The sequence below is a fragment of the Aplysia californica genome, unplaced genomic scaffold (assembly GCF_000002075.1).
Source record: "Aplysia californica isolate F4 #8 unplaced genomic scaffold, AplCal3.0 scaffold00165, whole genome shotgun sequence".
NCBI lineage: Eukaryota > Metazoa > Mollusca > Gastropoda > Aplysiida > Aplysiidae > Aplysia > Aplysia californica.
The window spans coordinates 679,112-706,142 of record NW_004797435.1 but is presented as its reverse complement, the minus strand read 5'-3'; the positions used below and the strand labels follow the sequence as shown (position 1 = coordinate 706,142).

General features: G+C 39.2%; 1 protein-coding gene across 1 annotated transcript in view; it reads right to left on the bottom strand.

Annotated features, from left to right (window-relative positions):
- Positions 1 to 306: 306 nt before the first annotated feature.
- Positions 307 to 27,031, bottom strand: part of LOC101860412 (poly(A) polymerase beta) — a 38,454-nt gene continuing 11,729 nt past the window's right edge. The window contains exons 5-21 of the mRNA XM_005097856.3: positions 26,523 to 26,632; positions 26,096 to 26,149; positions 24,658 to 24,769; positions 23,519 to 23,608; positions 22,957 to 23,095; positions 22,176 to 22,251; positions 20,529 to 20,649; positions 19,505 to 19,589; positions 19,121 to 19,174; positions 18,408 to 18,518; positions 17,814 to 17,932; positions 17,147 to 17,216; positions 16,450 to 16,510; positions 13,552 to 13,860; positions 7,900 to 8,007; positions 7,536 to 7,685; positions 307 to 7,158 (exon numbers count right to left, since the gene is read on the bottom strand). Of these exons, the coding sequence (XP_005097913.1) occupies positions 7,045 to 7,158; positions 7,536 to 7,685; positions 7,900 to 8,007; positions 13,552 to 13,860; positions 16,450 to 16,510; positions 17,147 to 17,216; positions 17,814 to 17,932; positions 18,408 to 18,518; positions 19,121 to 19,174; positions 19,505 to 19,589; positions 20,529 to 20,649; positions 22,176 to 22,251; positions 22,957 to 23,095; positions 23,519 to 23,608; positions 24,658 to 24,769; positions 26,096 to 26,149; positions 26,523 to 26,632 (1,883 nt within the window). The 3' untranslated portion in view covers positions 307 to 7,044. The remainder of the gene's footprint in view (positions 7,159 to 7,535; positions 7,686 to 7,899; positions 8,008 to 13,551; positions 13,861 to 16,449; positions 16,511 to 17,146; positions 17,217 to 17,813; positions 17,933 to 18,407; positions 18,519 to 19,120; positions 19,175 to 19,504; positions 19,590 to 20,528; positions 20,650 to 22,175; positions 22,252 to 22,956; positions 23,096 to 23,518; positions 23,609 to 24,657; positions 24,770 to 26,095; positions 26,150 to 26,522; positions 26,633 to 27,031) is intronic.

The following is a 27,031-nucleotide window of genomic DNA, read 5'->3' as shown; positions in this document are numbered from 1 at the left end:
GACTCTTCACCATCTCACAACACTCGATAGAGAGGGACCGATTCCCTCTCACTATGGCTCAGATGCCTGTACATCAGTAAACAGTGCATAATGTAGTATAATCGCTAAAACATAATCTTTACAGCTACGAACAATCATTCTGGAGTGACAGGAGTCTTCGAGAAGTGCCCATCGTCAATTTCATCTCCAGATCAGCTCTACACACTGGAAGTGGGAGACAGGAGGTGACTGGTTGAACATCTCACATACCATCACAGGGTCTACATGTTTACATTAGTTTTTTTATTTTATTTATTTATTTATTTATATTTTTTTTGGAGGCTGCTTCGACTCTTGTTTTTTGGGGGTTTTTTTGTTTCAGTAAGTATTTTACAGCACTTGCAACACAATTATTAGGCAAAATAAATGCCCAGATCAGATGTGTTACAAGTGTAACAAGAGAGAACACTAAGCAAACACAAAAAGGGTAAGAGACAAAGACAACAGATGTTGAATAGTAAAGAAGGGGCAAACCACACCAGAGCACATCCTGCCAACCATCCATGCTGCCAACTCTTGCCGTTAAGGCCAAGATGGACTGTGCTGTACACCACACACCAATAGAAAGATGAAAATCTCAACATTGTGGGCCTTAAGTCTGCAGAGGGATTTAGTTGGGTGTGTGTGTGTGTTTGGTAATAATTTTAGAGAGAATTTTTTGGCACTTGCAACATAAACATATATGTTTATATAAGTGCCCAACGTTCGAGGTTTTACTGAAGGAAAAAAGTAGCAAACCCCACCAACCACCTATCCTGGGGAAGTGGCACTCCGCAATTTGGCAACGACACGCATATCAGCAGAAAACATTTACCTTAACACATGCCTGCAAGGCAAAGTGCATACCACTATGTTGCAGACTCATTACCGCCATTGCAATAGGAGATCCAGACAAAATAATAAGGACAACAGCCTTGCCAACAGCACAACTACAGGGTCATCTAGTTACCTACACCTCAGCACAAAACCTACATGCAGACATGAGACACCAGGAACAGCATTCGCAAGAGAAGGTGAATAACATTATAAACAAATAACAAACCCACTTTCGGGCAAACTGTGATTGCAACATCTTCTACACATTGTAACTGAAAAAGCCTCCCTGGACACAATTCTTCACGGAAACACAGCCACAAGTTAGGACACTGGTCAGCTGAGGGTGAATGATGACTGTACTGTTACACTGTAAATATTTTTCTTTCCCACTGACAAAAATAGAGATAAATCCTTTAGGTGCCCAAAGTCAAGGGCTTGAGAGAACAAAACAATTGGCGGGGACCATCACCATAGCCCCAACATTAATTCAAAACACATTCCCTGAACCAGCTGTCCATATGATTTTTATCAGGCCAGCGGATCCCCCGGAAGAACTTGTTCTTGCCCAAGTACGTGTCATGTGTACCCATATCTTTCAAAAAAATCCTGGAATACATTTTTTGGATGGCAGCAATGAAACCAGACAACAAACATAGATTTCCCTGAAATGAAATGAGGTGAATAACACAATAATTTTCAAAAACCCAACCCAACACCACATTATTCTCAGGATGTTGAGCAGCATCTACACCAAAACAGAGTCACATGTCACATGTGTTTATTCAGTCCCCTTCGCAAAAGAGAAATTCTGAAGAAATGATGGTATATATTGCTTCCTGATGACAGATCATTCAGAAATTTCTGTAGTAACTACCGTAAAAATGGTTGCCCTATCCATAACTGTGGATTCATTCAGCACTTCTTTTTGGGACAAAACACATGTTGACATAAATTTTGAAAAATGAAAAAAAAAAAAAAAAATCAGTGACAATGACACTTGTCACTCAGCCGAAGGCAAGCTACTACAACTAGAACAAGCCCCAACATTCTAGCAGGGATGTATGTGTTTAAATATCATGAAATCTTTATTTTGTCATTATTATCATTAAAATATTAACTCTTCAAGGGGCTCAGGCCGTATGTCCTTAGAAACAAACAAAACAACAAAAGAAATGTATACATGAATAGTTAAAGGTGCAACAACATCACTGTGACCTTGACCTTACTCAATGCACCAACACAACAGCTAGAGAAAAGAAAGAATCCAAGTAACCGTCATGTGGGAAGTACAGACCTAGAAACAAACAGTGCAAAAGAGGGCATAAATGATTGAACGTATGTAAATGTTTTTAGACCATTTACAACATAGGCTGCTTACACAAAGCCCATCAGGACCAACCTGGGCTGAGTGGGACACAGCAACCTAACAGACAGACAGACAGACAGACAGAGAGACAGACAGAAAGAAGAAGAGAGGAGGAATCCAAAACCGACAATTTCTACCTGCAACAGCGAAGGACCAAACCACTACACCGTGGTCGCTGGTAGACATATAGTCTGTTTAAAGAAAAAAAAGAAGCAACGTACAGAGGTCAAACAGAGCACATCATTCTACAGGTACCGACTAGTCCTAACTGTCGTAACAGTCTTTGCAGCTTACTAAACAATCCCTAAAGAGACCGGTTGACATTCAGTACACAAAATGACAGTGATACACCAGTACAAACTTTGTCAGACAAGAGACAATCTAGGAAAATCATAGCTTTCTGGGACACAACAAACTTCCAGAAAAGTGCAAACTTTACCGTCCTCTCGAATAAATGCTGCAAGTTGTAACAGTCGTACACACTACATCACACCTGTAAGTGTTCAACATAACTCCATTTGGTTATTCAACAATGCGGATGCTCAACAACAGAAAGCATCACAAAATATAATAATTAAACATTTTCTATTCACAAAGTGTGAACAAGAGAAAACATAGGAACTTTTCTTCTACAAACAGATTATTTCAATCAAACACTGTCCACACGTGCACACCAATCCAAAATATTCACAAAAAAACGTCCAGATCTCTGTATTTACACTGTGAAAAAGTGTTGACCCCCCCAAAAGCCCCAAACAGAACAACCCCAGTCACAAACCTCAACAATCCCCCCACCCAATAAATAAGTCCACAAACCCAAAATCAAACCACTGAAGAAAGTGATCATATGGGTTTTATCAACAGTGAGGATCTTACTTTACAATAAAAGACTGCCCTTTTCTACAAATATTCTCAAGCCAAAACAATTATATTGTTCAACAATGAACCCCCATTCCACCCTGAAAAACAATTTCAAGTGCCTAAAATCAAATCTCTGAAAGCGATCATATATGTGTCAAGACGCGGTGGAATCAGGCACCTGTCAGTTTTTTCAGCATATTGAGATATTGGTACCATCTGAAAGCTTATTCATTTGTTTTGCTTTCAATGAAAAAAAAACGGCATCTATCTTGAAAAAAAAGTCAAGATATTTGCGACAGAGGAGGCGAGGTCGCCTGTTTTCAGTGGTGAAACTAACAAGAAAATGGCCGCCAAGGTTCGGTAACTCCAATAGAGTCCTTTAAACTGGAAAATGACATAGTTTGTGCCTTTAATCAACGTTTTTCAATCAAATTCATGTGGAAATATGTTTTTGTATGCCCATAAATGGGTTATGGCTTCCAAAAAAAATAATTTAAAAACCATAAAATTGCCAAACGGGTGGAATAGTGCCCGTTACTCTGATTTTGTTATTTCGACGAGTGCCTGATTTCACCACGATGCCTCACATATAGTGTGTTTCAAAAACAGCAAGTACAGCCTTCCTTCAACTACTTCTGGCAAAATTAAAATGATTATGGAAATGAACTAATAAACAAGTCATTCCTTTCCAGAATCATAGCCATGAGCAAAGGAAACTCCAGCAGGATATTCAGTCAGAAGTAAAGGAAAGAGTTCAGAGACCTCAAAAGCAAATATGGTATAATCTTTAACCTTTGTTTGACCAAAGAGAGTGCATGTCAATAGAATAACTGCCAAGTAGCACTGGGAAAAAGCAAGACAGGCAGAAACAAGGGGAAAAGAAAGAAGTAATGTAAAATCTACAAGTGACACCCTTTAACCTCCTGCAATACCTCCAGAGGCACAACTCCACAGGCAAAACTGTACATGTAAGATATAATGCTCCTGTACAATTTTAACCCCTCTACTAGTTAATTTAACACCCTCTGTGTGTCAATGGCAAATAGTGTAACTATTACATCAGACGCCTGTAGGCAAACCATAGGAGGCTCACTCGTCAAGAAAATTGCTCCTTCTCCACTAAAGTATAATACGGTTCTCCTAGCTATACACCACAAAACTTGGCAACATGTTTGAACAAAAATGACATAAAACACACACCAAAAAAATTAAAAATCTCTCAACATCCCATAATTAAGTATTTAGCAATCAATAGCTCAAAACAAAGTAGTTTACATCAGGCAGTACAAAATAGCAACATGGACTGTGAAAACTGGATACTTTTTCAAGATCAACCTGTTCCGGTTATTTTTTTCCTTCTTTTTGTGTGCCACGTGTTGGCAAAAAATGGGATGAAAAATTGAAATCAAACAAAAAAATATGCACGGTAATAGTATAGTATCTAAATTATGTTGGAGAAATGTTTTCAAGTCTACAGGTATATTTTATAGACAGAGTAATGTCTTGCAATTATGATCTCCATGTGGTGAACGCCTTGTTCATTAATGATACGTCGATCAAAGAAAACGAATCAACACAAGACTTCAAACACAAAATTTATAAAATTTCACAGCTGCTATGATAGCAAAATAAAAGAGAGCCCTCGTGAATGAAGACTGACACAGAAGTAAAAACAGTCAAGCTCTGATGGGGTTGTCCAAAAGAAACAGCAGGCAAAAACCAGCAGAACAGAAAACTAACAGAAGACAAGACTGAAGTGCCCCAGACCAACAAGTCTGATGATAGCAACAGCAAATACAAAGGAGAATGAAAGGTGATGATAGGGAGCAAAATAATACCTTGACAGTAATATTCAATGACCCGTTTTCTTTGTTCATTCATTTTAGACACTCCTCAATTTCATGAATGACGTCTATCTTTTATGGAAACCAACTACAGTTTGTGATTAAAGAAATGCAGGAAACTGTTTTCACCTATTGAAACTACAATAGTGTTATTGGTGATAATGCCCTTACAAATACTCTGTGCAGGTTGGACATTCAACTCCTATCCCAGTAAGGTTCCCACTGAGTGAAAAATTGTATAATATAATAACTGCAACTAGTAGATATTGATCAGAAACATGTTGAAAGTACAAAAGTTGACTGTGCTTTCCTTGTGCAATCACGTTTCATATCCCCCCCCCCCCCCCCCCCCAAGAATCATACTGAGGTAAACTGTGTCAATAGTGCTAACTCTCAATGTTCTCAGTGTAATCTTTATGTTTTATTTGTTGTCCAAGCTGATCCACTTACTGAAAGGAAATCAAAACTTGGAGGAAAAAATATTTTAAAACCCAAAACCCACCATACGGAAAACTTCAAAACAACAACAGACAGGCACAGTTCCAGAATCAAACAATTTCAAGCTAGAAAGTGAGTAAGAGTTGGCAGAAATAACATATGTCAGAAAAACAACTCTATGCTTGGGGTGTTAATGAGTAAGTAATAACAGAGTGTGTCATCATCTTCATAATTCCCTGACTAAATCTACAGCAAATTAAAACCGTACAGTGTTATAGTCACAAATTTTCAAAGCCAATAAACCAATTTTTGCATGCTTAATGTTTACATGGCATAGAAATTAATACACTCTGAACAAAAGAAACAAGAAAAACAAACTTACTTCTAATTAAATATTTTGAAACATCGTTCTCAGTTAAATTAGTCACGGTATTACAGATACGTCCTTATGTTATAACATCTTGACTAACATTTGACGTCTAACTCAATTTTGATGGAACATAACCAAGTACACAGTGTTCATTTGCTTTCAGTAAAAATCTAGAATCATTGCACACTCAGACTAAATGCCTACATAAAAAACTATATTAAGCCAAAAAGAGTTGAATCCCCCCCAATTCATTCTTCAACTGTACTAATGCAAACATTTATTTTAAGACAAGCAGATTTCCGTGACCTCCGCTATGTCAACCTAAGGCGTTGAGACAAAATAATCATAATTTCTGCTTCCATCCTGACTGTCAGGGCCATCCTGAAACCAATAAGCACAGAAAGTATGCAAAATAAAAAATAACGAGATTGGGATACCTCCATCCAAAGGAAGAACTGAAAAATTATATCACGACATCAAAGAAAGTGTCGACACCAATTAAAGAAAGGCCATACTGCGCAAGTAGAGCCCGTACACACAAAAAAATCACAGATCTGTGATGGTCAGTAACAATCATCTGTAACGGTCAGTAGCAATCCTCGGTACCTGTTGTCAGTAGCAATCCTCGGTAACGGTCAATAGCAATCCTCGGTACCTGTCAGTAGCAACCCTCTGTAATGGTCAACAGTAATCTTCTGTATCTGTCAGTAGTAATCCTCTGCAGTGTAGTGGTCAGTAGTGATCCTCTGTAACGGTCAGTACCTATCCTCTGCCCCATCACGATGTACAACAAGAATCCCAACACAAATTCTTGAACTTATTGGACTACATCCAAAATGACACAAGAATCAAATCAAGATCTGGGACACAAACTTCATAGCAGAAACAATTACCTTGTTTCACCAAGTTTTCCAGAATTACAGAAGCATCAGATAAATGGTTCACCCCCGACTGTCATGAATCGGTCATGGTCGTCGACTTCTCCACTTCAGAAGCAGAAATAAGCCAAGGCTGCCTCCACAGAAAAAAGCGGAGTGACCAACTGGCACAAAACCTTATTTTTTATTTTTTAATTGACGGCACAAGTAACACCCACATGGCTATACAAGACTGCTGCAGGCAACAGTTCCACTTAGGACGTCTTTTAAGGAGTCACCTCCCCTAAATATTTCTGTGATAAAACCACCTCCTGGACAATGCCACACAGTGAAGCCCCACCCACCGGACAGACAGCTGGAGGGGGGAGGGGAGGGCAGCCTAGGCGTGACTGGAAAAAGAAATTCCCTGGGAAGTCAAACAAGACAGCAAAATTACTTCAGCTTGAGCTTAATAGAGTTCTTCAGTGGTTGTAAGAACCCTGTGGCATTGATAGGTTGGGGACTTGTCAGGTCTGACAACTCATTGCTTGGGTGGCGATCTAATTGCTGTGAACAAAAAACAAAAAGAAAAGACCATTGTAATGATATACATGGTGGGAGGGGGGGAGGAAATTGGCTGTTTTGCAAGAAAATACAGAAGGAAATTGAATCCGAATATACATATGCTATAAAAATATAAATAAAAAGACTAATTTCAACATCAGCTCAGTCTATAAGTTGAGAATTGGTTTGAAAAAGGCCAAGCTTTGTTAGTATAAACTTACCTTCTTTCATCTAAGGGCCATTTCGAGAAAATATATTCTGTTGATTATTTGAAACTAGCTTCAAGCGGAGCATCAGAGAGTCTGCCTTGCATAATCCCAATGAGTCACCTTTCAAGAGAACCTTAACTACAATGAATCAAGACACGAATACATCTCTACCTTGTTGGCTATAGACTTTGCTGCTTCAGTGGAGAGGGATGGCTGTTGTTGGTGCGATGAAATGTGAGACTGTGATGATGACGTCGATAACGATGAGGAGGAAGAAGAGGAGGAGTTTTTCTCATCAACCTGCATGGGTGAACCAGGGACCTGTAAGAAAAGAAAATAACATCAAGAATTCAGTGACCTAAAGTTCACATCATTCAATGCATGCATTGCAAAATCATGATCTGAAAAGTCTCAGAAAATAAAAAAAGCCATTCTAGCACACTCACATATTTGATTTTTAAAAACTTCACTTTCTGTAAACATAACTGACACTTGGGTGTAATGTGTTAAAACTTGAAAAACTGAAAATCTTCACCTGGTTTTCCAGTTCCTTGGACTTCTTGGGAGGTGTGTCGTTATGGAAAGGGGAGCCCGGCCTCTTGGATGCAGCATCCTGGGCACTGTCCTGTGAACTGGGGCTTCCCTGAGAACAGAGGGCATTGTTTTGTTTCCTTAAAAAGGAGCATGTCCACATGATGTTTACCTGGTTCATGGAACAGGCAAGAAAGGCATGTAGAAACAAGAGAGGAAAAGAAAAGTGAGGCCTACAAGTGGTGTCTCCCCAACAGCTCAGAACAGAGAGGAGAAGCTGAGACGGCTCATACAGCACCAAGGAGGAAATAAATCCTACTACCCAAATCAACTTGTAATACTTCACCCATTAAGCCAACATCACTACGCTCAGGTTGTGAAAGGATCTTAAAACCAGATACAAGTGCTATCACATGCTTTAATAACAACAGCAGGTATCAACTTGTTTATAATAAGTATCAATAATAAATGCCACTAAAAGACACTGTGGTACAGGAAAAACAACTTTTAGGTCCTGAAAGAGTGGAAAAATGAAACCAACTAAACTGTTGAAAAGTAAGGCTGAAACCATAGTGGACCTGGCCGGCTTTTTTTTCGACACCTTTCTTTTTCAGAGCGGGGAGAAGAATCAACCCGTCTGAACTGCTATGTGGCGCCACCAGCGACGGGCATTGTCGGCCATAGTAACAGCCAGCCCGGCACAGCATTTTCTCACCATCATTTCACCTATCGCGCAAACCGTCTGGCTGCCGGGTCGACAGAAAGGAAAGTTGGAAGGGACAGTACTTTGTCCATGACAGTTCATTCCCCTTACAACTGATGAAGATGGACGAAGAAAAACTCTACAGGTGAAATCGCTTTGCAGAAATTCGTTGACTTCTCTCTAAGATCGGGCGCACACAGTTCGAGAAGAGCATCAAAGGACTGTGTCATTCTGAGATACTGCTGAAACTTTTAAGGATGATTGCGCAGTTGGGGCATCACATGGTGGTATTCTCCATACAAAGCTCTCCTTCTGTTAATAGAATGAACTGCAAAATGTCGAGGACTCCCTCTTTTAATTTTCCTCAACCACCAGAGCAGAAACAACAATCTGTTTCGTTTAGTAGTTCTCACCATTTTGACAAAACGGGTGACATAAGCAGCCGTCAAACCGGTAGAAAGCTGGTTTACTATGGTCGTTTTGACGGATCCGTTTCACCAACAAAAGAACGGCGTCGAAAAAATGAAACGGGTCGGGTCTACTATGGTTTCAGCCTAAACAGTCTTCAAAACCAGAAACATGCCACACAGGTGGGGCAATAGGACCAGTGGACCCATAATTTAAAAGTTTTTAAAAAACCCAACGAAATCACATACAGAAAAGGTTTCATAAACCACTTTTAAGAAACATAGTAAAGGGGGGGAACATTCTTTAGCTGTGTCACTTAAAAAACACGTAGGAAGCCTAACATTTTTTAAACTGAAATTTTAACATATTTGAAAAAAATAACCTTTCTTCAATATCTTTAACTTAATTTCAGTGCCATTGAGGTATTCTGTAAAAACCTAATACCCTCCAAAGGGCACACTGGTTCAAAAGATAGTTTTTAAAAAGTTTTTTAAAAGAGTATTTAAAGAACATTTTTTCAAATTAAGATTAAGACAATGTCTTTTTTTCAATATTTCATAAAATCTTGTTTAAGATAGAAAAGAAGTTCTATGCCCCTTTAACTCTCAGCAGTTCACCGAAAGGAAAATCGTACGAATTCGTACGATGAGCATCGGGTGTAGATCTAACAGCAGAAATCCATTCCTTTTTACATTTTAATGCTTCTAATACCTTTTTTATCATAAATAAAGGTTGAATCTATATATTTTTTATAAAAATAATCATAATTTATAAAATATTGTAAAAAATTGGTGCACGGAAAATCAGCGTTTGTTTACGTTCTCTCCGCCGCCATTTTGGATTTTGGGAGAAGGCCAGCTGTGAAGGTTCCACACAAAAAATAGGAAAAAAGCATAAAAATGTCGTCAGATGAGTCTGATATTGATCTGAATGACTCACTGGATGAAGAGTCTGATACCTGGGTACCAGAATCTGACGATGAGGATCCTGAAGACGGAAATCAAGCCCCAATTTTGACCAATCGTGATCAAAACAACAGGTTAGTGTTTTGTTTACGTCCTGCCTATACACAAGAAAGCCTATAAAATGTATTGTAGTGGGTTTAGGCCACTGGTATTGTTACCTCAAGCTTACAGAATAGTTATTTGTGGTAGCCTGAAGTTGTGAAAGCATGGTTTGGCTCTAAAAAAATTTTAATTAACCCTTTTATGTGCCTAGCTACGGTTGTCATGTTATTGTTTACACACAGCAGTTCCTCAAACAGGAAGTTTGTTTTTGTTTACACCTCACCCGTCTACAGAAGCCTTATTCCCTGCTAAGATTTTGTTATTGTGATAATATGATGATAATGACAGAACAGCTTTGTTCAAGGTCTGCTTCTGTCTAGATCTAGATCTAGAAATAAGTGCCTCTATGACATAGGCCTCATCAACATGTCAACTTCGACTCCGCCGATAGCGTCCTAATCCTTTGCTTATTTTCTTCCCTCAGGAACCAGCCGCAACCTCCACGTAACCAGTCTTACGCGGACCAGGATGATGGCCCACCAGAACCACTGCCTCAGTTTAGGCCTGAACGCGCTGTTGGCCTGCATCTCCCTGACTGTATCACCCGACAGGACATCCGAAGTTTTCTGACACCAGGTGAGAGCATTATTGCACGGAGTACGAGAAATTTTTATTTTTGTAATTGCTTTCTGTTTGCCCTTACTTTACTCCGACAGGCAGGTGAGTTCACTGATTCACACGTTACACATAACACCTTTGTTATTCATTTGTAGAAAACACTCTTGATGCCATTATGTAGTTAGAACTGATATTGCCTTGTGGGCCAGGATTGTTTATCTCTTTTTCTGACAGATCGATTGATGTCAGTGTTCCCAGCAGACTATCCTTTCCAAATGATCATGACTTATGTGTCTTCTTCTTGTCTTCTTATTTCCTCAGTATCCTTCTTCAAACTGTTCTTCTGCACTGAGATGGTGAAACAGATCTGCCAGTTCTCTAATGAGTACGCCCAGATGACAGGACCCAACAAACCATCTGTGTTTCGCTCCTGGGAGGATCTTGACTCTGAGATGTTCCTCAAGTTCGTTGGACTGCTAATGTATATGTCTATTGTTCGTCTACCAAATTTAGAGCTGTACTGGTCAACAAAAACCTGTTTTCATGGACTATGGGCCAGGGCATACATGAGCAAACTAAAATTCAAACAAATTCAGTCTTTTTTGAAATTATGCAATCCAGACACTGAGCGAGATACTGATAAGCTACGGAAAGTTAGGTTTGTTCACAATTTTTTGAGTATGAAGTGTATGAAGTATTGGCAACCTAACTAGTGTGTAAGCATAGATGAGAGGATGGTTCAAAATAAGGGGAGATACAGTTTCAGGCAATACATAAAGGATAAGCCAACTAAATGGGGGATGAAGTTATGGGTGGTTGCAGATTCGATGAATGGGTACACATACAATTATGAAGTTTACACAGGGAAGGATGGGGGCACTCGCTCAGAGTTTGGATTGGCCTATGATGTAGTTATGAAGGTATGTAAAAGTCTTTTTAATCAGGGTTATAAGATCTTCATGGATAATTTTTATTCTTCCTTTCAGTTGTTTTCTTCTTTGTGGGAAAAAAAGACAATGGCTTGCGGAACTATTCAAGTAAATCGTAGCTTTCCCGATGACTTGAAAGATGTTAAAACATTTAATAAGCAAACAGAGAGGGGAGGGATGAGGTGGTTTAGGAGGGGCTGCATTGGCATAGTTCAGTGGAAAGATAATAAAATAGTAAACCTCATCACAACAATGCATAAGAGTTTAACTGATAGAATTTTCTGTAGACGTCGTTCTAAAACCAATGGTACTTTTCGTGAGATACATGTAAGTCAGCCTAAAGTGGTGAAAGAGTATAATGAATTTATGGGGGGTGTGGATCATTCAGATCAAATGATAGGTAAATATAAAGTTCTCAGAAAAACTTCAAAGTACTGGAAGACCCTTTTTTATCACTTTATTGACATTGCTAGAGTGAATGCCTTTGTTTTGTTTCAAGAGTTTCGACGCACGCATGAAAATGAAATTCCAGAACTGAAGAGGCCGAAAAAGTATGGACAGTTAGATTTTACAATAGAATTAATGAAAGAATTGGGAGGTATTAGAGATGACATGGAAGTTCCATTGTACACAAAGAAAAAAGAAGAAATTGAAGAGCATCACGTTGTTCCAGACTTTACAGAAATTCGTAGAAATTGTGTTAGATGCTACAGATTACTAAAAAAGGAATTCAAAACTCAAGTCAGGTGTGTTACATGTGATAAATATTTTTGTTTCAATAAAAATAGAAACTGTTTGCTTGCAGAGCATACTGTAGAATAGTCTTTTGTCACTTGCTACAATTATTGGACAGTTGAGTAGAAAAATGTTTTTGTTTTAGTAGACGTTTTACAGCGCTCGCAACTGCATAAGGTCATATATGAGCGCCAAGGGGTGGATGTCAACAGAGACTTCCTTACAGGGAATCAGACTTACTCTGCTCTCCTCTCTAGCTTCAACAGCACAAAGTCTGCTTCGACTATCAAGGCACCCCGGAAATAGTGGGTCGCAAGAGTGTGACAAACTTACAAAAGAGGTAGAGGAAAATGACGATAGTAAGGATTAGGAAAGAAAAAGCAGCAGTTCCCTGTTGTAGTTCAGGCACAGTTATGAGCATGACATTGTTGGATCAGCCCATTTACAATTCTATTGTGCCTTAGGATGAGAAATGTCCCCCCTTTGGGAATGCCTAAAGACACTTCAGTCAGTGGCACCGCCCCATGGAGGGGGAGTAGAATGTTTTTCTGTCATGGACCACAATGATGTAATGTACCGTACTACAATATTTTTGTCTATTTTTCCATGAAAATCTCTGTTGGTATTGGTATTTTGTATGAATACAGTGTGTTCTTGTCATTTTGAAATATTTGGTGTTGCCCTGTCTGTTTTGAGTGCAATTTTTGTTGATGGAAATTGACTGGAAAGCCATTGATGTTTATTTTTTCTATGTCGCGTCGTCATTTCTTCGCGAAACATGATAAATGTATCTTTTGTCAAAAACCTTGTAACTTTTTATCCTTTTTTCAATATGCATGAAATTTGGACACACATTGCAAAATTGGAAGTGCTTTTACTCCATAATAAACTTTTTTGGGTATCTTAGAACACTTTTTTTCTTCTTTCTTTGTGACTGTTTCATGTTGGGAAATTTTATCTTTTTTTCCCCTGTCCCTCCCTCAAATAACAGAGCACTATATAGACAACAGTGGTCATATCATGATGAAAGTACCTTCATTTGATAGGAAATTCAATTTCCTTTCCAATGGTATGTAATTTGACATACTTTCTGTGGTATTTTATATTCCATGGTAAATCAAACTAACCATGGGTGGCGTGAAGGCGAAAATGGTCAAAATACCAAGAACTGCTGAGAGTTAAAACTTTTTTTTATATTAAAGCCCCACATAAAACTAAATAGAGGGACAAGGGTTATCCAAAAGTATAAAACCCACCCCAGCATTGTCTGACTTGTCCTCCAACTCCAAGTCCTCCTTGCTCCCGTGTACAGAGGCCGTACCAACACCACTAGACCCCTCCGAGGCATTCCACTGCATGCTCTCAGAGTCCAGTGGCCCGTTGGTTGAGTGGTTGGTCTGTGACTCATAGCCCGCAGACTCCTGGGACGTCTCGTCTTCTTCTGCCGACACGATGGCCTTGCCCAACTCAGTGTCCAGGTCCGACTTCACTCCTGGCATTGAGACACTCGCCCCTTTGTCCATGCTCGATCGCCGAGCATTGCCCCCTGAGTGTTTGCCACTGTCCTGAGAAAAGAAGTCGTCATAGACTTGACAAAAAAACCCAAGACACAACCACATCAATAACCAATCTGGAGAAACCTGGACAATTTGCCAAAGCCAGTACACTCTGCCAAAACAATTAGTTATTTCCAGGGAATGCAGATGGACAAAATTGAAATTGGGTCCCTTGCAACATTCAGTAAGATATTTTTAGAGGTAACTTTACATACCAAGCGGAAAAATGCAGGTCACAGTATGGGGTTTATTTAATGTCTCAGTGAGAAGAGGGAGTGCAGTATTTGCAATACATTTTGTACGTTTAAATGTTGGGAAGCAACTTAGACTTTATTCTTGACCCAGGGAGAAAGGAATGTTTTTGTGTAAATTCTGCATCTCCATCCAAACATCTATATTTACTACTTCAAATCATTGAAAATGTTTGTTAACGAAACGTAATAAAAAACACAGAACATAACCACATAGCAACAAAACGCACTCGTACAAAAATACATAACATACACACACAAGAAAAGAAATTTTGTTTAACAACTTCTGCATTATTATTAGACAACAAACTCAACTGGCGTGTCCACACTTCTCTCCTGCATAAAAAAATGAACAAAAGACTATTTTTTCTTAGAAAGCTAAAGTATTTTAAAGTTGATAAAACATTGATGTCCATGTTCTACCATTCAACCCTAGAAAGTATTATCAATTTTTGTATAACAGCATGGGCCGGGAACACAAGACAACAAGATAAAGAAAAATTAAATCGACTAATACAGAAAGCATGTACAATTTCAACATCTTCATTCCCCTACTTGGATGAATTGTACATAACAGCTTGCACTAAGAAAATTAATTCCATCTTTTTAGACAACAAACATCCCTTGTTCCTTCAAATAAAAACATCAGTCAGAAGTAAAAGACCCATGCTTCTGATCTGTAACAAAGAAAGATACAGAAGGTCATTTTTAGCATAATCTATCAAAATGCTTCCATCTTAACCACCTATCTTGTTTAGTGTACTTATGACCTTAGAGCATGCATCAAAATAACATTGAGTGTGTATCTAGCTTACGATTATTATTGTTTATATTGCTGCTCATTTATATTATGTATGTGATTGTAAGCCTACTTGTGTGTGCATGTGCAGGCACGTGTGTACGTGTGCGTGTGTGTTTGTGCGTGTGCGTGTGTGTACTCGTGGTGGAACACCAAACCAATGTGCCAGGATCTGGACAATAAAGATGTATCTTATCTTATTATATTACAGTAGTCTCCACCTAAACGAACAATGTTCAGGAAGGCCCCTATGCGTATGTTTACATGAACCTGTGCAAAGGGAGGGAGGGACGCAGTCATCTCAATTCCTTGATATTCTAGTGACCTACCTTGGGGTGGGGGTCACTTTGGCCAATAATGTGACAACACGTGACTAATTTGTGAAGGATCCCCCGACTGCGGTTTAGAATACAAAGGCGTAGAATGGGCGGGGTGAAGCCAGAAAGACACACTCAATGTAATGGAAAATGTTGGTGGTAGTCATAGAGATAATGGCCCAGCCACGTGGCTTCTCAAACGACCAGTCCCGACCCTAAATTCATGGAAGACATCAGAATCATAGATCTCTACATTCAGAGAAACAATTCTCTTGTGATTCGTTGAACAAGTACTTTATAAGTTCTTCTAGCACAGCGGATTAGGCTTACTTGACTAATCTTTAATTCCATTGTCCTATAGAGGCCTATCTAGTGTTTTACAGTATTCAAACATCATACGCCTAGATCTAACTAAACATACGCAGTCACCCAAACACCAGTCAGAAACCTTCATTAAACAGGCATTTCCAGTGGCCAATCAAAAAACACATGAGTCCCCCACCCCTCCAATATTTCGCGAATATGTGTTGGTGGAAAGTTGGATGTGAAAACGCCCTATCTGTTCGGCGTGAGGGGCAGTCTCACCAAATATCCGGTGTTCTAGGTTTGTCTTATGCAAGCTATGCAGGTTGTAGTGAAAATTCCTTTTGTCAAGATTTACCTGTCGGCGTGTTTCATGGAACAGAGCGTGCGTTAAGAGGGAGTGACCGTCCGTTTGTACGTCTAAATTGTATAGAGTAAAACACTTGTCATGACGAAAGTGTGCATTTGAGCGGAGCATACTTGTACTTGCAGGGGCATAACAAAATATTTAAATCCAGAGAAATGGAATTATTATAAGATCTTAGTTCTTCTTTAGTCCTTTATCTACTCTAGAAAATACTGGTAAATAAAAACCAAAAGCACACCCTAAAATAAAGACACCCTACGTTGCCGTGTGCACCCAAACAATACAATATGTTGACAGTCCAAACAGGGGCACAAACACACAATTGCTACCAAAGGCAAAGGTGAGCAATACTTCCACAACATAAGAAACCTGGCAGCCTACAAAGTAAGTCTGGATTGGCTGCCCTCGATACTTGTACAAAAGTGGAAAAGGAAACTTAACAAAGACATGGAAGGCTAACCTATTTCACCCTATATTGACCAATTAAATCTCTTTTTCAACTCATGTGTGTGTGCGTAAGAGTAGTTAAGGGTAGATACCGAGAAATTTGTTATAACTTACCCTTTTTCTTAACCGCCCTTGATTCAAAATTTGAGGCGTGACAAACTGTTGCAGATGCTTCCTGAAAAAAAAAAGGGAACAAGTAAAGGGATATTTTTTCTTCTCCGAATAAAAATTACTTAAAATTTGTTCCCAGGAATGCCCACAATATTGCTTATTACTCTTATAGACCACAAATTATGTTGATAACACAGCACCAATAAAACTAAAATAGCATTACAACAGGGACATGAAATAATGACTATCCACTCTCTGTGACTTACTTTCCAATTTACTGACATTGGAATGCAACACATAGTATAGGGGTCAGTTCGTTTTACACAAGAAAACAGGAACAGAAGTTTTTTGAGAGTTTTTTTTTAAGTGTTGAATTAAACGTACAGATACTCATTTCAATTTGCGACAAGACACGGTTTTCTCAACTATCTGTCAACGCATATGTAGCAGTCAGTTCTGTACACCAGGACGCTGATAATCAACAAAACTCATTTTCCCAATGACAATGATCTTCAGCTTTATATAACTTGACGTCACAGATAATCACATTGGTAAATACCAAGGGCACATTTCAAAGCCAATTAGCCAGGCAATTCAATAAAAGCAAATATTATACCTCACTCACATGAACCTGCTGAAAAAAGTCTATAGGAAAGACGTGATTATGTTCCTAGTAATAAGGGAAACTGAACGCACTTACTTTTTAACATACTGAATCTCCACTTTCATACCCTCTTTGTACAGGTTTATGTGCATGGCTTGTTTGTGAACTGCAACACATCAAAATACAAAATGTTAAAAATGTACATCACACTATCATTAACTACCAAGCCAAATCTAATAACTTTCCGATAAAATACCAATGCTCGTTCATAATTTGAAGAAAAGATTTTTTTTAAAAGGAAGAACGCAAAAAAACAACTTATATCAACGTGAGCTGCTCATCTGACATTGCCCCTTTCCACGTTCATCTACTCTTTCAACCTGAACATAAGACACTCAGGATAAAAGAATTTCACAGATGTGTGTCTATAGAAACCTACTAAAAACTTATTGGTCACATTTAGAAACAATTATCACCGAGAATCTCATTCTCATGAAAATTCTTCTCAACATCACTACTGATAGAAAGTTTTCCCAACTTCACCACTTGCCATAACATCGGTTAGTCAGGCCACACCAAATATCGGTTAGTCAGGCCACACCAAACAGTGCAACTGCATGTGACCTCATGTCAGAATGGTTAATATGAAAGAGAAACTGTCATAAAAAATTGTAGTCCTCAGTTTAAATTACATTCTGAACATAATGCTACACATGCAGACAATAAATGGCAAGTAAAATTCAATGTAAGATTCAACACATACCAATGTCTGAAAAGGACTGTATGTCATAAGTGAGATCAACGTTGGCCCCCGGTTGAGAACTTTGGGTCACCAGACCAAATGACAAACCAATGAACCACTTGCACATGTACTGGCCTTCACTGAAAACGAAACAAAAAACCTGCAGGTATTACGAGATACTTTCGACGAGTAGAAAACAGCAACCACGATCTAGAACAAACCTAAGTATCCTAAACCAAAAAGAAATGTCTACATGAAAATTTTAAATCTCAAGAAAACTTTTCTCCAATCAGTTTAACTCGAAAAACTATTAACATGCACCACCAAAGAATGAAAACACAACCAAAGACTGAAATCTTCTAGGAAATAAGTCCCTATAAGACTATTGCTGTTACATCCACATAACTGCAGTAAAAAAAAAAAAATTTAAGATACATTAAAATCACTTGAACATAAAGAATGCCACGAAAAACTAAAATAATTTTCAAAATTCTAATTCAATAAAGTAAGTCAGAATTGGTCATAGAGGAAAATCTTCAATTTCAAAGAATTCTAGAAAAGTGGAAAGCAAATCTTTAAACATGCTTTGATTCGCCACCATGTTCCTATAATTACCTCTCGCTGATCGGGCCATAGGAGTACGGCATGATGTGAGCCAGCTTCATGCTGGGATTACGCTCCAGGTTGCCCACCAGCAGACGGATCTTGGACTCCACATACCCCTTCCTAAAAGAAGTCAGAAAGAGAGAGATTGATTATAATTTTAACAATAGCTGTTTAAAATCATGAACATAATTTACAATATTTAGCAGAGGGGCTGCTCCAACCCTGTCTGTCGCAACTGAGAGTGAAGGAGGGAGAGAATAAGGGAGGGAAGGAGAGAGAGATGGAGAGAAAAAGAGGAGATACGATGAGAAAAAACTCAGGTATTCTTGAGATAAGATACAAAGATAAGAAAAGTATGACCTTCCAGCAGCATCTTGAATTCACACCCACACTAACAGTAACATTTGAAGTTAAAAACTCAGCAACATAAATAACATAGACACAGATGTAGAAAGTATGTGAAATGAAATTTGACCCTGACAATTAACAATTAGTAAAAACAGAAAATTCAAGATTTAAAAAGAAAGTACAAAACCATAGTTTACAGTTGCAGATTTCCATTGCCTTTTTACTCCTTTACAAGACTCCTCTCAACAAGTCTAAGGAGTTGTGAGAGGTGTCTCTTTATCCCAATCACAACACATTTTTTCTAGCAAAAAACCACCCCCCAAAAAACGAAAGCAGGAAATCTAAAATTTAGGTTTTTAAAAATTATAGCTTACCATTCCAAATAATGCGGCTCCTCTTCTGCACTCGCTTTCACAACGATGTAATGTCTGTGGGTGGAAGTGCAAATAGTATTGAAAGCACTGCAAACAAAGCAAAAGGCAAAAGGAACAAAAGGCAAGCAACTTTAGAACAAGCACAAATTCGTTTTCTTAATTAACTGAACACCGATGCACTCTATACTATTAGGGCTTACTCCCAGTACAATTGAGCATCTCCGACTCCCATTACAGAACAACAAAACAACAGGAAAACAACTCTCAGCAAACAAACTACTGGAATGCTAATAATTACTTTAATAATATGCTATGCCATTAAAAACAAAAAACAAATACATGATACTTAATATTAAACAGTTCTGACAAGAAAGTTGTTGATACCTGTACTTGTGGAAAAAGTCAGACGGCTCAAACAACCGACTCCATTCCTCTCTTCCTTCATAAATATGTGTGACAACATTCAAACCTGTGAAAGAAACAGCTGTTGTGTGACTAAAAAAAATGTCAGTTTTAGAAGAAACATAAAAATAAACCAGCTAAACACTCAACAACTTCAACTTCAAATCCAACACTTCGCAAACAAGCAACCTAAACAATGTCAAACTTTCAGCTTACTAAAATAAATAGAGGAAGGTACATAATGTACTTATTTCAATTAACTAAAGATACCAACATAACAAAAGAGAACAGACAACAGTTTTATATCACAGGCAAAGAACTATAATCCTTGACACCTATAATATCCCAGAGTGGAAAACAAAAATCATATAGCTTAAGTGTCTCTCGAGTTTGAATTTGAGTAAAGAGAAGCATGTTGACACAATAATGGTCACAAAGTGCAGGATAGAAGCAAGACAAATGGAAAAAGCAGGTGAAAAAAAAAGAAACAGAACCAATTAGTGGCGCCCCCCAACAACCCGCTCTTTACACATACAACCTAGAGTAAAAGAGAAAGATAATGAGAGCATATAAGCCATTTAGTGCAGTTTAGTTTTAGTAGAGGTTTTACGGCGCTCGCAACTGCATAAGGTCATATGAGCGCCAAGGGGTGAATGTCAACAAAAAAGTCCTTACAGGGAATCGAGCTTACTCTGCCCACCTCTCTAGTTTCCACAGCACAAAGTCTGCTTCGACTGTCAAGGCACCCCGGAAAGAGCGGGTCACAAGAGTGTGACAAACATACAAAAGAAGTAGAGGAAAATGACGGTAGTAAGGATTAGGACAGAAAAAGGAGCAGTTCCCTGTTGCAGTTCAGGCACAGATATGAGCATGACATTTTTGGGGGGAGTGAGAAGAAAAAACAAACACAAATTTTAAAAACAGACAGGCAACACAGGGAAAGAAAAGAGGTGGGACTGTGTACCTTATTGCAGCCATTCAACCAGATGTGTTTACTTTTTCTTACCTTCATGAAATTCATCCATAATGATGGTACGGGTGGACTGTGTGACATTATATGTGGAATTTTGCTGTGGGTATGCTGGTGTTATGATAGGCATCAAGTGAAAACGATCAGCTGCATTTATCTGAAAGTGAAAAGCAACACAATCCACATTAAGGTGATGTACAACATGGTATGGGCACAATGCTGCTTCCAACATAATGCAGGCTTCTTTACCAGAACATATAGTGTAATGGTTAAGCTCTTTGCTGTTGCATGCAAAAGATGTGAGTTTGGAAGTTATCTCGGTCTGTCTGCTCAGATCAAGGACTGGGTCTCATTTAAATATTGAGAAATGCTTAAGCGTCTCAAACAGCTTCTCCCAATCCAGCCAACCGTACCTGCCCATGGTGGTCCCTGTCCTCACTGACACGGCTCTGGCGAATTGTTGGCGCCAACAAACCACCCCCCCCCCCCCCCCCGTTTCCTAGAGGGGTTAAAACAACAGGATGGGAGCAGGTGTGGCCCCACAAGGTGCAGGAGGCAGAACCCACCGATGCGTGGTAGATACTATGCTCCTCACTAACACACCCCTACTCTCCCTTGAGTGGGTATCTAATCTGCCTAACACCTCTACTGCTTTTATCAACACACCCTCGGTGGCTGAGAAGGTACCAGCCAGTTTGAGAGTGTCTGGGTGCAGGGGATGGACCGAGCGGAATGCCTGACTTGCTTTCTGGCCGTGAAACCTCTTAGTAAAGGCACAACGACCCAGGATGTGACGATCCAATGGCTTTCCCACTTGGACGATACCTCATGAAAGAGTCGAAAACTTTAGCCAGTAGCCATTGGTGGCGGGGAATGGGCAACGTGAACCCTACTGGAATTACATGGTCACAGGGCAGTCAGGTCTTTCCAGTCTCATGAAAACTCCTTGTACCCCCCTATCCTCAACATGAATGGCCTTCTCAGGGTGGGCAGGCAGTCCACAGACACCCCAGTCCACAATGCTCAGATGCCAGATCCCACTCAACCAGGTTGGCCCTAACAGAATTAAACACTGTTGACGGGGGTTGCAAAACATTTACAATCAAAAAGAGATTCATATGAAAGGCCAGAATCTCTGCTTATAAAACCAATCTCTTTGTTTAAGTAAAAGTTTTACGGCGCTCGCAACAGCATACGGTAACATGAGCGTAAACCAAACCAATCTCTGATAAGACTTAGTCAAACAGATGAGGAAGAGTAATGGGAAATCCCTCTGGGTCATCTGCAGACTGGCAACAAATGAATCCAACTGAAATAATAACATGCTCTTGACTGCCTTCTGTATAACAGCTATTATTGCAAAATCATACTGAATGAAAAAGAAAGCTCTTTTCATAAACTGAAACAAAAGAAAACAAGGAAATTTTTATATGCCATGACTTCATTCCCCTGCGACCAATACTTACCCTTGTAACAAGGCAACATGTCTGGTTGAACCCATGTAAAAATCTTTGATTTGAATAAATAAAAACATACACTATCACTGACACAGCCATCTGAAGTTTTCATGCCAATACTGTACAATAGACAACGAGACCTCAGAAAATGACCCCCCTCACCCCATATACGTTATCTTTAAAAAATATTTAATGTCCAGTTTACAAGGAAAATCCTTGAACTTACTCTTGAATCCCAAACTGGGAAGCCCAATCTGTTTTCCGTATCAAGTTGCTTCAATAACACAGGAGATGGCCAGTCCCTGGGAAGGATATGAAAACAATTTCAATTGAATAATCTGCAAAGGATATAACACAAACAAATCCACACATATATCACAAGACGCTTGTTTTAGTAAGTGTTTTACGGCACTTGCAACACAATAAGGTCATATAAGTGCAGAAGATTAGAGTTGTTACAAGAGAAAAAAAGGAGGAGCAATATGGACGACAGATGTTTGATAGGAAAGAAGCAAACTACACCAGAGCATCCGCCAACCACCCACACAAGGAGCTTGAAACAGAAAACGCCAACAATAACGTTGTTCCTACTTTCAACAAGGGAAAAGGAGGAAACCTCACATGTCAAAATCATCTTGGCAGTACAGGACGTATAATCCTCCACAACTAATAGTTTATAAGATGAAACTTTTTACAACATTTGTTCATTTGACACCCACAAAACAGGAAAGCATCCATCAACACGTATGAAGGAAACAACAAAAATAATCATTAGGACAGGAAGATAACCTACACATAAGTCTATTGAGTGCAAAAATCGATTAACATCGTGCACACAGGCAAGTGTACCCGTCAGCCCCGTCTTATCACAAACGATGATACATAATGTACAGCAAAGGGCATTACATTTACAAACATGCAGGTACTCAACACCGATACACATACCTTCAATAAACTGAGCAAACACAAACCCTTGAGAAAAAGGCTCAAAGCTGGACAACACTCACCATTTTGAGAAGACCAGAAAAAATCTGTGCACAATAGTGGCTGGAGCGGCCTTGGGGTACAGCTGACAAACCCGGGCCACCAACATGGCCCATGACACTCCACCCAGGTAACCCAAGGCATTGGAATAGATACCCTTCTCTGTGAGAAGAACAAGAAGAAAAAAGATTCTAGCCCATTGCTCTTTCTCAATTCAAAATTAATTGACCATTAAAAGGAGCATTAATATATTTTTTTAAATGAATTAATCCATCTACATAGACACACCAGTTACCCCCCCCCCCTCCCCATAAAATGAATCAATTAACCCACATCTGTAAACAGTTACATAAGTTATTTCCATCTGTACATCAACTTGTGTAAACCTCCATCTACACATGATAACCTTCAACTACACATGGTACAACAACTATACTCCACTTTCACATAAATAATTAAACTAACCTTTATCTACATATAGATACTTTTTAAAAAATCACATTCACACACATACGCCCCCCCCCCCCCCCCTCCTAAAAAAAAAACCCCAAAGAAAGCACACCCTCACAAGGCACAGGTACTCACTTTTAGCCCACAATTTAATCGCTCGAAGAGTCATGCGAAAGTTTTCTTGGTTTGGCACCAAATGAAGAATCTCATCAGTGACCCGTATACCTGAAGAAGAAACCACGTAAAAAGCTGTAACCAATCTGAATAGAGTTGCACAAAAACTTGTAAGGCATTATGAACCTGGCTTTAAAACTTAAATAAAAATACAATAGAAAATTTACAGAAAGCAAATCAACTCTGAAAAAAAAGAGTACCAGGCTGTAAACTTGTTATAACCATAGACACTCTCAACGATCTTTAACAAATTTTGTGCCCTTCATACACTTACAAATACTGTACACCCCCCCTCCCCCCATACAGGAGCACTATTAGCTCAGTAGTTATAATGGTGGACAAGGAACTGGTTGGGATCCGGGAACATTTTTGACTTGATTGGTACAGTGGAAACCATATATAACAGGCCAAATAATAACAGGGATTTTTTAAATCCCCCTTTTTTCCTACTCTTTTTCTCTATTTAAAGTTATCTGCAATAACAGGGCCTAATCGGACCCCAATCGGTTATAGCAGGGACGAAGGCTCGTTAACAAAGTGGAGAGAGAGAGAGAGAGAGAGAGAGAGAGAGAGAGATATGCAGAGATGGAGCAAGCCCACGTCACAGCAAGCACGCACAGCGGGTGAAGCGAGAGAAGGCAGCGGTGTGTTGCAGGCTTCGATCTAGCCCTAAGCCTAGTTACACGCACGCTTAATAATGTGTCCTGTGGGGGGGGGGGGGGGTGCGCGTGTACTTGTGGCAAGGGAAACTACCCATTAATAAAAAATACAACTGGATTAGTCCACCAATGCTTACTCCCCTTGCATTTCTGATTTCACAATTATCTGATATAACAGGACTTTTTCTCTGGTCCCACCATCCCTGCTAAAACAGGTTTCCATTGTACAGAGTTTTCAAAGCCATCCATCCATATTGCTTAGTCCTACTGAAGATCAAAATCAGGATTCCCACTTTGCTCAAAGGAGTATTCCTTTAATCAACGGCTTTCCACAATACACACAAATCTGACCCAGAAGCAGGGTGATCACACCCACGACAACCCATGAGCTAGCCAGAGTAAGCAGGAAAACTCTAAAAATAAAACTGGCGTGACAATTACCGTTGAGACTCCTCACACTTTTCTCGTCTAGGTTTTTCAACAGTGTCTCATCTCCAAGATTGATGTCTTCCTGAATTGTGGGCAGTGCAAGTCGTGCAAACAACATATCCAGCTGGAGAGACACAAACATAATTATGACACACTTTTATTCATCATTTAAATGGACACCCCCCTTCCCCCTCTTTCCTTCTCAACACTTACTTAAAAACAGTTAACTTTATACTAAAAAGCTAAAACTATAATTTTTTTTAAAGATTGTGAATTCATACATATAGGAAAGCCAAAAGACCCAAATTAAGGAGAGACACTACAATAACAAAACTTTTTTTATTTACAGCTGAAATACAATTTTGAGAGATTTCCTGGTGATAAAACAGGCTAATTTAAACAATATCAAAGAATTAACATTTTTCCTGATCATAAGGAGCCACAAGCTCACTCATTGAGACTATCCTGACACCAAAACAGCCCATTAGACCTGCATGTGACCCTCAACCAGATTGTTTGAAAATTTTGCACCCCCCCCCCCCCCCCACAAGAGCTTTTGTGGATGTCATAAGGAAGAACTTCCGAGTAACGAGCGACCACCCCTAACCATACCCCCAAAAAGAACCTGCAACGGGCCTCAGGTAAAAAGGCCAGCACAAGTCCAAAATTTAAAAATTTTTAAATTAAAAAAAACACACTCCAAAACAAACAAGGAGCATCATAATATGGCCTACATCTACATTGCTATAATAGGGCTTGATACAATAACACAATAGTTGGAATATGAATCCTCCATATAGATCTAGTAATCTAAATAAATCTAGATCTAGATCTTGTAGAACAAGTGAATAAGAATAGGCCTTGAACTAGAAATCCGCATCCAATTGCGAACAGAGGGACTCAGCTGAGTCTAGATTCGAAATAAATAAATAATTCACGCACCTGATGAAATGCTTTTTACCAACATTAATATTACACCACAACCTATGATAGGGTTTGACACAATAGAATTGGAATATGAATTCTCCATTCAGGTCTATAATGATCTATAAATCTAGATCTAGTAGAACGAGTGAGTCAGACTTGAATGAACCCACACGATCTGAACAATTGAATAAGTCAACAAACGAAATTCAAAATGGCCACTCGAGCACGAAACTGAAAGTAGATAATTTAGGTCGTCGTCCTTTTTCGTATTCGCAGTTCTACTCCGGTTCCGACAATTATGTCGGAAACGCCGACGTCGCCCAGGCCCCGCATTACGCACATTGACCGATACAGGTGGGCCTAGCGATAGCATCGGCCGGCTCACGGGTCGTGTCGCGATTGTCAAATTTCAGACGATTGTCGGCAAACATGCAGGTCTAAGCCCATCTTCTGAGAGACAGCTGAGCAGGTCACAAAGTAAGCATCAACCGAACACTTTGAGACAACAATATACAACACATACCTCAATACCATCAAACTCCACTTTGATAACAGGTACAAAAGCTTCCTCAACTGCCTGTTGAAGAGAAAACACGTACAAAAAAATGAGCTTTGAATCTTTTTGTAGACAATCCCCAAATCTTGTTCAGTTTCAATTTTACAAAGACACAATAATGACTATACTAGGCTAATGAAAGTTGTGTAGGCACAGTATGTCACAACTAGAATAGCTTAGAAAAAAATTCCTTTTAGTCTGTCAGTAAAAGCCCAAAGCCAGCGTGATGAAATACAAATGCATTGAGGAGAATAACAACCCCAAAACTCTATTTAGTTTAAAGGAAATGATAACAGAAACATCAAACACAGAGCAAGGCTCCAAATTAGCAATACCCTTAAAATTCTCATCTATTCAGCGCTACATGTTTCTTACGCACACGGCATGTACTTACCCGTAAATCCCTCACTTCTGGCTGCTGTTTAAGTAACTCAAAGAAGGATTTGAAGAAGTCTGATCTCTCCACATGGCGAGGGGCTACACACAGGGTATCAATATCAGCACCTGGTATTTTGAACAGAAACACTCTTTGCATAAATAACATACATCTGCCATCATCAACATGACTACTTTTCTACAAAAAGCTGAGCTAAGTTTACAACCAATCAATGGCTACCACTTTGATAACTCCACACTTTGACATCATCATTGAACATAGAAACATTCTATGTCTCCATTGAGAGAATCTAGATTATTTATGGAACCAGTTGCTTTGACCAGGGCTGAGAAAGATACAACACCCCGGCAGACCAAAATGCTCAATTTAAGAATGGTACTCATGCTTTCTGCATATAATGGTGAACAGCCCAACCTTATATTACACCATAGATGTCAGTGTTCTTTCAGCACAATAAGTTGCAACAATAAAACAAAATCAAAAAAGCAAAGTGAAAATAGATTACA